Consider the following 13390-nt stretch of genomic DNA (forward strand, 5'->3'; position numbering starts at 1 on the left):
CAGAGCTAGCAAACGAATAAATCCAGAATTTGAACCAAGGTGGTCAAAGTCTACGCTTTTTTAAAATAAATCATTACAAATTTTAGGAAGTAAAATGCTAAAGTCACATTTCTCAGCAGAGACCTCCTCCATTCAAGGCTAATATCTGTGGTGTAAGGGCATGTGTGCTGCCAGTTTTTTCTTGTTAGGGAAAACAAACAAATGACGATTGTAGTCACATTATACCACCTATTTTCAAAACACCTTTCCTTTGAGAAGCAAAAAGAGCTGGGTAGAGGAGGCAGTCAGGTGCAACGCAAGTGTTAATAAATAAAATAAGTTGCATAACAGTAAACATAACTTCTTTCACAAATAGATATAGGTATTTTCCTCTAACAATTGTACTACATTGTTAATGTTCATTAAAATATGTATGTAGTACTCATAATCAGAGATCAGATCATCGTTTACACTATTTATTTTGATAAAGGAATATGACTTTTGAACTCACCTATACCTGGGGATAACCTAACCATTTGGCTTTATATAAGCAAGGCATTATACTTTACCTGGTAGCATCTGTTTTTTCCTTAGGGAAAAGTAGTGATATGGCAAGAGAACTGGTTTCAAACCCACAGTTATAGTAAACATTACTCTGTTTCAGTGGGATTTTAAAAGAGTCAACTTTCAGGGTTAGCATTTAATGGAAGGTTTTTAAATTATTCAGTAAAGTCTCCTGTAGCAAATGGTGATAGCTTGGAACTTTTGGTTACAAGAATCTAGTTAAAGCGGACTGCTGCCTTTACTCCAGACAAATCATGTCCAGTGCCCCTCCCCCCAAATGAGTCTATTACTGTAGTCACTTACCTAAATTATGCAGATAGAACTGAAAAACAACTGAATTCCTGTAAGTATTGAAACTACAAATCTTAAACAGAAAAGTAACATCCTTGTAAAACAGAGGAAGATTGTAAAATACAAATAGTATTAACTACCCACTGTATAAGAGTCTTTAAACTACTGTTCCCCTCCATTAAATTGACCAAAACAAACTTGACTTTTAGAAAATGAGTAACGTTGCTTTGTTTCTCTCTGTAAAATTAGGGCTTTGTTTCCAAGTTTTGTATCCAGAGATAAAAATGCAAGCAATGCCAGTTTCTAGGAGACTCAGAATAGCTTTTATTACAGCATAAAAGAATTTCCCATCATTAGTACTTAGTTGTCATCCATCTGATTAATTCAAACTATAAATTATCTAGATAGTGATAATAAATAAGAGTTTACGTAGCAATTAATGACTTCAAATGCTACACAATAGTTAATTCTAATTGCAAAGAGTTCTGTGGCAGTTATATTGAAACTGATTTTTCAATACAGATCACAGGGAATTGTGGCTGCCACTATAAAATTATATTATAACTGGAAACTCCAGGCTTCATTTCTGGTTTCTCCAACATTCGGACTATTTCTATAGGATAATCACACTCAATTTAACAGACATACTTAAGATCAATGGTGTTATAACCAACTCAAGGAATTCAGATCACTCCCTGCTACATCTTTCCTTTTGTTTTTTACTATAATAATTGATAACCTATTATGAAAAATATCACCAGGTTACTTTTCAAGGCATATGTATGCCAGTTACAAGCTTAAGGAATCACGTTTAATGCTTTAAAATAAATAAACTGTTAACATGTAAATTTACATTGTATTTTAATTTTTTCTTAAGCAGACTGGAGAAATCCTAAAAGTTAAATGTTATTTTGAGAGAGAGGGCTATCAATCATTTTAAATTGAAGGTTAACCATTCTAAATCAGGCTTTTAGTCTATGCAACTATATTATTTAAGTACATGATTTAATGCATGGTACATCCAACACTGATTAATAAGTCAAATTATAGTGGGGTTCTATATACGCCTTTTACAGTCATGATTCAGATATGTTTTTTAGTTATATTCAAAATATTCTCTAAGGATAAAGAATGAGCAGTTATTATTCCTATTTGGCGAATGGGAAAACAGATGTACAGGATATGAAACTGAACTGTTTATGAAATCATATTGTAGAGTAAGGTCCTACAACTCAAACAATACTTTTCTAACTATGGGCTTAACTTTTTCCATGGTCTCTTTGCTTCTTCATCCCAGTTACTTTAAAGCAATATAAGTAAATCTGGCAAGCTTTAGATAAAGCTCGGGTTCCTTAGAGTAGACCATTTTCCATTATCATCTAATTCAAACAGAGTACAGATGTGCCTTTTAGTGGCAAACCAAATTTCCAAATCATCACAGTGGTGGTATGGGATAATTTACATTTTCTTACCCTTTTTGTTGGGCAACCACATGATTCTATTTTCAAACATATTCAGTGTATACAAGTTTCAGCACCTTATTAACAAGCCTGAGGTGACACTGAAACAGTGGTGGTGGAGGGAAACAACAACCCCAAGACATCCCTAGAGCCTCCCTAATTTAAGCCAATCAAAGATGGCCTATTACAGGGCTTCCCTGGTGGCACAGTGGTTGAGAGTCCGCCTGCCGATGCAGGGGACACAGGTTCGTGCCCCGGTTTGGGAGGATCCCACATGCCGCGGAGCGTCTGGGCCTGTGAGCCATGGCCGCTAAGCTTGCGCGTCCGGAGCCTGTGCTCCGCAGCGGGAGAGGCCACAACAGTGAGAGGCCCGCGTACCGCAAAAAAAAAAAAAAAAAAAAAGATGGCCTATTACAAATGCTGGCCATGATTTATCAGCTCCACTGCATTTACTTCATTCAAATTATTAACTTAGTCGTATGACTGATTCACTTTGTTATAAAGCAGAAACTAATACACCATTGTAAAGCAATTATACCCCAATAAAGATGTTAAAAAAAAAAAAAAAAAAAAAAAAAAAAACACAAAACCTGTGAAGCACAATAAAGGTAAGTGCAATAAAAAAAAAAAAAATTATTAACTTAGTCAAATTATGAAGTTCAGATAATCTTCCACATAAAAATAATATACAGTAAATACCACCTGCCATGATTCATCATATAAATGACAAAATTTCAAGTTATAATGTTATATAATTTCCCCCCCCTTTAATCAAATCCTCCCAAAATAAAAGTTCTTGCCTAATGTACGTCTGTACTAGAAAATCACACTTATATTCAAGGACTTCAAGACACTTACCCTAGAGCCTGGAAGGAAGGAATCGAAAGTGCCCAGTGCATTGATAAGAACAGCAGTCTGGAGGCAGACTCCCCAATGTAGTGCACATTCAGGTACTCAGGCATAGGAGATGGCATGGTGAGCTAGTGCGAACAGGGACTGAGGTAAGTTATCTTACGTCGGACAATTCTAAATCATCATTTCTTTGAAAAACTTAAATGTAAACATATCAAATAACTAATATATTAACCCAAAGGCAAATCTTGAAATAATCCAAGTCACTAGATTTTACAGCTAAAAATAGGATTTAGAATAAATGAGAAGACCACAGTTTCTAACAAAGCAAATTCAGATAAAGCAGAATTCCACTTAACAAATACCAACCATGACATCTGGTTGTTTTTTAAAATTTATTTTTTGTCTTGGTCTAATAACATGTCTTTTCCTTCCCTCCCTTCATTAACAGTGATATACAACAAATTCAGTTTAAGGAGCAATCCTTTATGTTAAATGTCCCTTTCATTTAGGCTACGGGGATAACAAATTCAAATGCTTACAGGGTCAGGAGAATAATGAGTGAAGTGAGCCTGCTGATGCCATTTGGAAAGTGCATATTCCCAGATAAAGGGCATGACTGTGACTTGAATTCAACACACTGAAAACTTATGGGAATTTGGGCTCAGTACTACCAGCTCTTTCAATTTTTCAAAGAGCAGCTTCTTTGTAAAATCTCCCCATTTAATCTACAGGTAAAACAAAATGTGTCTGTGGCCATAATGCTCACAGGCTATCTATCAGTCTGTACTGCAGACCGTAGGTAATTATTTTAAATGTGTTGGAAATAAATATCCTACATCAAAATACTTCTAAAAGCATTTTTGAAAATCTTGTTAAAGAGAACTTTTATTGCTATAAATGAAATGTAATTTCATCCATAAGAAACTTTTTTTCTATTTTAAAATTATTAAAATGATCAATAATATCAAGCATAGGTGATGATACAGGGAAACACATACTTCTGAGTATTGGTAAAGTGAAGGGCAATTTGGCTGTATCTATCAAAATTTTAAAATTGAGTTTATCCTATGACCTAACCGTGCCACTTCTAAATCTCTATTCCAAAAAGATACTTGCATACATCCACAAAAAAAGCACATATAAGGATGTCCATTTCAGCACCACTCTTAACAGAGAAATTAAATGCTGGCAATAACCCAATCTTCTATCTCTAAGAAAAAGAATAATCCATGCTATAAGGTACCCTGTAGGCATTAAAATTAGTAAGATAAACTGAGATAGCATAGGAAAAACATTTCACAGACATCTACGTAGAAAAAAACAGCAAAATAATATGCAGATGACCCAATTTATGTTAAGAAGAGAGTATGTGTATATACATACACATTTTATATGTATTATATTATATATATGTGACAGGCGGAGATACACCACACAGTTAACAGTGGCTACCTCTATAGTGGGATGGGTGGATACGTCCATATGTATTTTTCTGGGGAAGGCATATATAGCTTTTATCAGATTCTCAAAGGTGTCTACGATGCCAAACAGATCAAAGGTTTTCATCAAAATGATATCAAAGTTCTCTGGAAATGTTATATAAAAATGCAAAAAATATTAACTTCCTTTGTTCAATATTAGCCATAAATGGTTTATCTACTTATAAATGGTGTCAAGTAATAAAACAACAGGGCAACTGACAGTTGAAATTCCATGTGTGAAAAGATAATTTTTTAAATGTTTAAGAAATGTTTACTGGAGCAGTAAATTAAAATAACATTACTTAAGACAATTCTTAAAAGAACTGTAGGTAAGCAGATATTAAGCATGATAAATATAATTATTAGGATGCAACGGTTTCTGCACATAAGTATATGAAAAACAAATTGGGAACTATCATACATTTTCAGGACTGTCTAAGGTGAGTAGGGGAAAAAAAGCCTGAAAAGTCGGGGATTACCAAAGATTACTAGTTTTAAGGGGGGGAGGAATAAGGTGCAAAAACAAGATTACCCTTTGCTAAGTAGTTTAAAATCACTTTTAAACAAATGAAATACTTATAATATGTAAAAACTGGATATAAGGGCTAAAAGTACAGATGCACCCTGATTTACACAACAGTGGTGACAACGTTGCAAAGTCTCTGTTGCTCTATCATAAAACTGAAACCACTTGCAATATATACTAGAAGAATTCATTATTCAAGACTGCCATGTTGTATTATTTTATATAGAGAGGAAATGGCTTGTAATTTATCTATTTTACATACTTAATTTTCTTAAAGCAAGATCTACCTCTAGCAATATCAATCAGAAAGCCAATGCTAGCTGAAGAAACAATTCATTCAACAGGTCTTTTAGACTGAAAAGACAAAGATTTCTTCCTCTGTACAGAGAAGGTAAATTTCTACTACAAAGGTGTTAAAGTTTCCGAAAAATGCCTGTGGATTTTCAGGTTTATAAATTGAATTAAACACATTTTTCAAATTATGCACATTTATTATATTAAGATGACTTTTAAAAAGAGTGTTGACATGAACTAAACTTGGCTACCTATTTTAGAAGTAATTACTTGCCTGCAATTACCTTTCTAGCAGTTCTGAAAACAGGCTGAATGATACAGCTTCTAAAAAGCTATCTGGGGACTTCCCTGGTGGTGCAGTGGTTAAGAATCCGCCTGCCAGTGCATGGGACATGGGTTTGAGCCCTGGTCTGGAAGATCCACATGCTGCGGAGCAACTAAGCCCGTGTGCCACAACTACTGAGGCTGTGCTCTAGAGCCTGCAAGCCACAACTACTGAGCTCGCATGCCAAAACTACTGAAGCCCACGTGCCTAGAGCCTGTGCTCCGCAACAAGAGAAACCACTGCAATGAGAAGCCCGTGCACTGCATCGAAGAGTAGCCCCCACTCGCCACAACTAGAGAAAGCCCCCGCGCAGCAACAAAGACCCAAAGCAGCCAAAATAAATAAATAAATATAAATAAATAAATAAATAAAATAAAAAATCATTTGACTTGAATTAGCAGACCTGGATTCTATAATACTTTCAACTTGTCATTAATTAGCTGTGTGACCCTGGATTACATAGTAATTCAGCAACCATATTACTGCATCTTTCACTGTGATCCACTAAGCTAGGTGTTGTAGTCTCAACAGAGGAATAAAATGGAAACTGAATGAGCTATAGAGAGGGCCAAGAAAGGGGCAGGCATGTCTGAGAAACGATGGGCAATGGAAAACTACTGAAGAATTTTAGGCAGCACAGAAGCATAACTGGATTGTTTATTTAACAAATATCACTCTGCTACCAGTGCACAGGACAAGATGAGGAGACTGGAAGCAAAGGTTAATTACTATTAACAGTTTAAGTAAAAAATTTGTAAAGGAATGAAATATGGCAGTAAAAATGAAGAGGAAGCGAGAAATTCAAACAATAGAATGGTTAGGATTCTGTCATGGAATGGAAGGTAGTGAGGTTTGGGGAGAATGATAATGTCTCCCAAACATCAAACATGGTGACTAGAAGGATTGTGATTCTAATATTGAGATAATGAACATCAGAGAGGAACAGTTTTAGAAATACCTACCTCTGTCTCATATGCTTATTTTTAAATGGTAATTCTATCCACCTTGATTATTTGTATAGGAAATTTAAAAAAATCAAGTGGAATAAAGTATATGAAATCACACCAGAAACTAAAGTTTAATAAAAATGTTAAATATTACTATTGTTCTAGATTCTTCAGAATCAAAATGCAAGTTACATATTAGACTATTTCTTCTTAATGTCTAGAATGCTTTCAATAAGACAACGAAAGCCTCCAAACCTCTTCTCATTTACAAAACGACAATAAAAATCCAAAGCTTCTCAACAGACCGTGGTGAGGCTCAAATGAAAGAATGTGCATGAAAGCAGGTGCAAACTGCACTGTACACAAAAATGCCAGAGAAAAACAAAATGCTAGTTAGTTCAGCAATTGAGAGGACTGAATTTTTGATTATAGATATCAGGGCTTGAAACTCATGACAATAAAATCTCAGTGAGAGAACTAATCATGACAGTACCAGGCTGGGAACTCACTGAAAAGTAAAACTCAAGAGGCTGTAAATAAGAATCAGAGAAGAAAGGAGCTGTCCTTTCCAGGAGAGCAAGAAACTTCATAGTGCTGATTCTGAGGATACCCAGAGTATGGTGGGTCAAAGACAGAATGAAAAAAACCAATTCTAGAAGGGAAAAAAAAGTTCTAATTTCCCCAATTCACCTGTCCAAAACAAATTTTTAAAGAATGACACTGATTATTCCCACTGCCTGTTCTTACAGCCCCCATAAATTTTTTTCTTGTAAAGTACAAGTAAAACATTTCTAATTTTTTCCATGTAAATTATCTTTGGTGAAATGTTCCATAAAGACTGGTTTCACTGATATGTTTTATTGCCTATATCAAATTACAGAATTATTTAAGTCACTGTGAGGTTTCTCTGGGCCATTTCTACAAGTCAAATTTTACAAGAATAAATTTTATCATATGCAGTTCTGGCCAGTGTTAGATTTATTTTGTGTTCATTATTTCTGCCAGTAGCACACATATCTATTTGATAACTGTGCATATTTTTGTAAGAAATCCATGGAAATTTATAATCTATAGTAAAGTTAAGAGCAACTACCCTCAGGTATTCCAGGACTGCTATGCATTGCTAATTGAAATCTCCTAAGTACTTGCAATCACTTGCATATGATTCGCTGACAGTACTCAGAGCTGGCAGAGCAAAGATAAAGAGTGGTTAAAATGGAGGGGTCAAAACAGCAGGGTCTTAATGTAGGGCCTCAATGGTCAGCCTATCTATAGCTGTGGTCCAAATATTATTTGAATGACAAATCAAATGCCAGAAAGTTATTTTCTAATATTCTACATGCATTGTTTCTAGTATTCCACATGTATTGTTTCCATCATAAATTAACATATTTAAGGAAGCAAAAAAGAAATTACAAATGTATCTTCTCCAAGTGGTTAAAGTACAAAAAGTTAAAAAACAGAAGTTAGAATTAAATAATTTTAACCTTCTTAAAATAAAGCTGAGAGCTTCCCTGGTGGCGCAGTGGTTGAGAGTCCGCCTGCCGATGCAGGGGACATGGGTTCGTGCCCCGGTTCGTGAAGATCCCACATGCCACAGAGCAGCTGCGCCCATGGGCCATGGCCGCTGAGCCTGCATGTCCGGAGCCTGTGCTCCGCAGCGGGAGAGGCCACAACAGTGAGAGGCCCGCGTACCGCAAAAAAATAAAATAAAATAAAAAATAATAAAAAAAATAAAGCTGAGAGCTAGCTAATTGGGGCAATATATAATTAATTGTGTTCTTTGTAGTTACTTGGTAAAAGCAGAATATCTGGGTCTTAGATAACTGGTTTACACTAAAGTAGTAGCAGCTAGGCGCTGGATAAACCAGTGGATTCAACACAGCACAAATGCCAATACTTAAGTTAAAAATACCACCATCAATAAAACTATATTTAATAGAGTCTAAATGAAAAAAATGTCTAAATGTTCTAAAAGCTAACTTTTATACTCTTAATCACATTATTTGATATAATGACTATGATTTATAAACAGGATGTTTTATTGAGCCATTATTTTGTATGTTTTAGCTGCTGTCTCAAATTCTATCAGGGGTATTTCTGACTTTAAAAGCACAACAAATATACTTTGATTTTTGAAAGGACAATTAAAATCAAAATGGTAACCAACATAAAAATTATGAAATATATATATATATACATATATATAGAAATACCCTGAAAGCTACATGTGAATCGCTGAGAAGTGGCCCCTCTTTTTCGATGTAATTTATGCTTGAGTCTCCAGCAATTAGATGTACGTTTCCTTCCATGCCCTCTACTGAGCTCTGACAGGCTGTGCTCTCTCCAGGATTCAATGCTTTTGCAAGAGTGTCAAATGCCCTATAAGGAGACATCAGAAGCTGTGAGCTTGGCCAATCTCCACAATAAAATGAAAATTCTATATAAAATTCTGAAGTTAAGATTTAGGCCTTAAAAATTGTTTAGAAAATAGAACTTTGGTGTATCACTGAGCATTCTATTTCAGTGATGTCTTTGACTCACTCTCTCCAAAAGCAACAAATTAAACTTCAAATATATCGTATGAAAAACTATATTATTATATTAATGTATTTTACCAGAGGATTAAAGTCTTTTAAAAAAACTTACATAATTTAAGGGGAGAAAAATTCTTATGCTTTGGTATGAAAATATGCTTTTACAAGCTATACGTTTGATACTACAAGGTATCAGCCCATTTATTTTACATACATAAGTTATTTAGAAAACCAAGGGCAAGAACTTATGTTGACTTTATTGTATTCTACACAACACAAAGTTAGGTTTTAATTTTGTTTAAAAATTCAGAGAATACTTTAAAACTTATGGTAACACAGCTATATCTGAACTATAAGAATTTGAGATCAGGATGGCAAATAATATTAGCAAATTAACTAGTCAAAATAGCTCCCCATATTTTACAATGAAATGCCTTCTACAGCTCTTTAAAATCTCATATTTAACAAAGTACTCATTTGAGACTCTTAAATGCAGTTTCTTCAATATTTCAGAAGATGAATAGTGTGAAAAAAGCCTGAAAAAATCTGGTTTCTGCATCCTAAGTATTAATACCAAAAGAAGGAAAAGTAGAATTCTGATACGAGTTTCCTGAAGTGTAAACTTAAAATCGTAATTGATTCCACTAAGTTTTTAGAATCTATTTTCATCACTAGAAATTGGTGGGGAAAATGAACATGACTGCCTAGAAAGACAAATATTTAACTTTAAATACACAAAAGATAAAATCTGGCAACTAAGATATCTGAAAAATCAGACCCAAATTATCATCTTTATTGAAAAAAAAATTCCTGAATTTTATGACTACATTTCTAATCTTATCTTATTCACTTATGGCTCACTGTTGACAATGTAACCTGCTGGACATTTTATATTGAATAGAATTTTTCAATTAAAATTTACTTATGCCTTAAGTTTTCTAAGTCTAATAGAAATATGTTTTTTGAAACTTCTATAAATAATATTTAACATAAACATATTTTAAGAAATACTAAAGGACACTTGAGCAAAAGGACACATAATCAAAACAGACCTTACCTTGAAACATCACCATTAGTCTGCATTTCTTGATGAAATTCACACAAAGAGGTATCACCATTGCTTAAGCTTTCAATCATAGACATTTCGTTACTATTTTGAGAAAGATCTTTAGTTTTTCCAAGGTTTGCTAATGATGTAACCACACTTGCCAATGTACTTAAATCTCCCTGACATGATTCAGCCTTTAAAAAAAAAAAAAAAATTAAAATTCTGCAAATTGGTTATCAGTAAACTTTTAAATCTGAAATACCTAATTCTAGAGTATGAAATGCCAAAAGAAAAGTACTCTAAGATAAATGAAATCCAAAAAGTAAAATCAAAGAGCTCTGAGCTTTGAGGTAACTTGAGGAAACTACAAGTTTAAAAATATCAGGTACATTTCCTAGGAAATGTTTATACAAAAGTTACCTTAAACTAAAAACTGCACTTACTGGCTAATCTATCCATGTAACAATTGCTTTCTCTGTAAAAGGACATTACATTAGATGATCTTTCAAGTCCTTTTTAGCATTAAAATTCTGATAATATTATTACAGTAATTTCCAAAACTTATTATACAAACTTTAAAGTTATATCGGATAAAATTAATGTTTTATTAATGAAAAGAGAAAAAAAAGGAAAGTGGATTATTGAACAGACTTCTAGGATGCCAACTTTTACCAGCCACTGTGTTAAATGCATTGAACATCAGGCACTGTGTAGCTGGAAAGTCTCTTTACATATTTAAGATATTGGGCTTTTGTTATACAGTGCACGTTTTCCTATTTGTCTTCAGCTTTTATTTTTGTTAATGTGTATTTTTATGCATATAAACTATAATTCTTTTATAAAAAAACTTTCTATCCTTAACTCTCTGACTACCCAGAAATATAATCTGTACAGGAAAGGCAGGTAAGTGCTTGATTTTTCTTCCTTTTACTTACCTATTTTTAGAGCAATGAATCAATGCCATAGCAACCTCTCATGATGAAGGATGAATTCTGAGTATCATTTTAAATTCAGATTTTTATAAATTTTATGTGCTTCAATTCATTATTCTTTTATAAATGCTCTAATTATTCTACCCTAACCTAATGAAAGGCCCTTCGTTGCCTTCTATGGCCTATTGATAGGACCACAGATATTTAAAATTATTCATTATAGCTTTTTTTTTTTTCTTCCTTTTTTGGCTCTGTTGGGTCTTAGTTGCAGCATATGGGGGATCTTCATTGAGGCACGCGGGCTCTTCATTGTGGTGCACGGGCTTCTCTCTAGTTGCAGCATGCGGGTCTTCTCTCTCTGGTAGTGGCGCACAGGCTCCAGGGCACGTGGGCTCTATAGCTTGTGGCACGTGGGCTCTAGTTGAGGCGTGCGAGCTCAGCAGTTGTGGCACGCGGCTTAGTTGCCCCATGGCATGTGGGATCTTAGTTCCCTGACCAGGGATCGAACCCGTGTCCCCTGCATTGTAAGGCAGATTCTTTACCACTGGACCACCGAGAAAGTCCCCTCATTATACCCTTACGGTTTTTGTTTTTAGTGTTATTAATCCTAAGAGGATAGATATGTTTCCTTGAATTTCATTTCTTTTTTTTTTTTTAATTTAAATATTATTTATTTATTTTTGGGGGCTGTGTTGGGTCTTCACTGCTGTGCGGGGCTATCTCTAGTTGCAGTGAGTGGGGGTTACTCTTCATTGCAGTGCACGGGCTCTAGGAGCACGGACTTCAGTGGTTGCAGCACATGGGCTCAGTAGTTGCAGCATGTGGGCTCTAGGGTGCGTGGGCTTCAGTAGTTGTGGCGCATGGGCTCAGTAGTTGTGGCTGGCAGGCTCTAGTGCACAGGCTCAGCAGTCGTGGCTCCCGGGCTTAGTTGCTCCTTGGCATGTGGGATCTTCCTGCCCCAGGGATCGAACCCGTGTCCCCTGCATTGGCAGGCAGATTCTTAACTACTGCACCACCAGGGAAGTCCTGAACTTCATTTCTTCTATCAATTCTTTAGTTTATGCGAAATTGATTTCACTGAATAGGTAGGCAAGTAAGTTTTGTGCTCTCCCCAAATTAATGAATGGTCCTAGAATCATTTACTCAGTAATCCACTAGTTACTGAGTTTCTTACAGGATTGCTACTTACATGTTTTTTACTTAATCCTCACAACCCTGTGAAATAGGAATCATCATCCCTTTATTATTCATAAGAAGAATTACCCATCGTCACTCCAGCAGTAAGCAGTGGAGGCAGGATGGGAAGTCAGACTGTCTGACTGGAAAGCCCATGCTCCTAACCACTGCTCCAGCCTTCTTTTATATATATGAGTAAAAGGAGTTAACATTTTTAGGTATTCTTATTTTCAACTAAAACTTAAACACTTATATAATCTCTTCCATTTCATAACCTATGTATCTAACTAGATGTTTAAAGTGGAAAGATCTCATATTGTAACTTGACAGTTTTGGGACCATTCGTCAGAAACTAACCGCACAAGACTGTTAATACAATTTAATATAAAAACATATAGAAAACTACAGTGTCTGGGCAAATAGTAATTTTTCAACAAAACTTAGTTCTCTTCCTTTCCTAATGGAGGTAATGTCAATGAAATTGTAACCACCATTCTAAGCACAAACCATGTAGATAAGGATAAGTGAAATCTTGTATGTAATTCCTCACGATGTATATTTATGGTAAGATACCAAATCTCCTCAATTAATAACAACATGCTAAAGCTCAGCCTGTAAGGTAGACACTCTTATTATCCCTTATTTTACAGATGAGGAAAGAAACTGAGGCACTAAGAGGTCAAATAACTTGCCCAAGGTTATGCAGCTAGTAAATGGCAGATGAAATTTGACTCCAGAGCACAAGTATTAAGAGTGCCTTAAAGTATCAAGCAACAAATAACAGCATAAATCTGGCCATATATAGACTGAATAATCTTATGGGGCATATGAAACCAGATCACATTATAGCCTGAGAGAAACACTATTCATAGTCTCTCTGAAATCTGTCTTCAGGAAAAATGTTTAACACTAGAGAAACTCTACATGCTGGATCTAAATAAGCAAACCTTTTTTCTTTCAGACGCCTTGCTCAAT

The 13390-nt window shown here is 34.9% G+C and overlaps 1 protein-coding gene across 7 annotated transcripts in view; it reads right to left on the reverse strand.

Moving 5' to 3' along the window:
* NR2C1 (nuclear receptor subfamily 2 group C member 1) overlaps positions 1-13390 on the reverse strand; it is a 46022-nt gene that overhangs the window by 16880 nt on the left and 15752 nt on the right. For 5 of the 7 annotated variants that reach the window (XR_004483124.2, XM_033427711.2, XM_033427710.2 and 2 more), the window contains 3 exons: positions 10317-10501; positions 8939-9104; positions 3153-3274 (listed from right to left, as the gene is read on the reverse strand). Coding sequence is in view for 6 of the 7 variants with exons in the window: in XM_033427711.2 (XP_033283602.1) it covers positions 3153-3274; positions 8939-9104; positions 10317-10501 (473 nt within the window). In the remaining variant the exon portion in view is untranslated. The remainder of the gene's footprint in view (positions 1-3152; positions 3275-8938; positions 9105-10316; positions 10502-13390) is intronic. The other 2 variants (XM_033427709.2, XM_033427713.2) reach the window with 2 other exon arrangements.

Source organism: Orcinus orca, chromosome 11 (genome assembly GCF_937001465.1).
Source record: "Orcinus orca chromosome 11, mOrcOrc1.1, whole genome shotgun sequence".
NCBI classification, from domain to species: Eukaryota; Metazoa; Chordata; class Mammalia; order Artiodactyla; family Delphinidae; genus Orcinus; species Orcinus orca.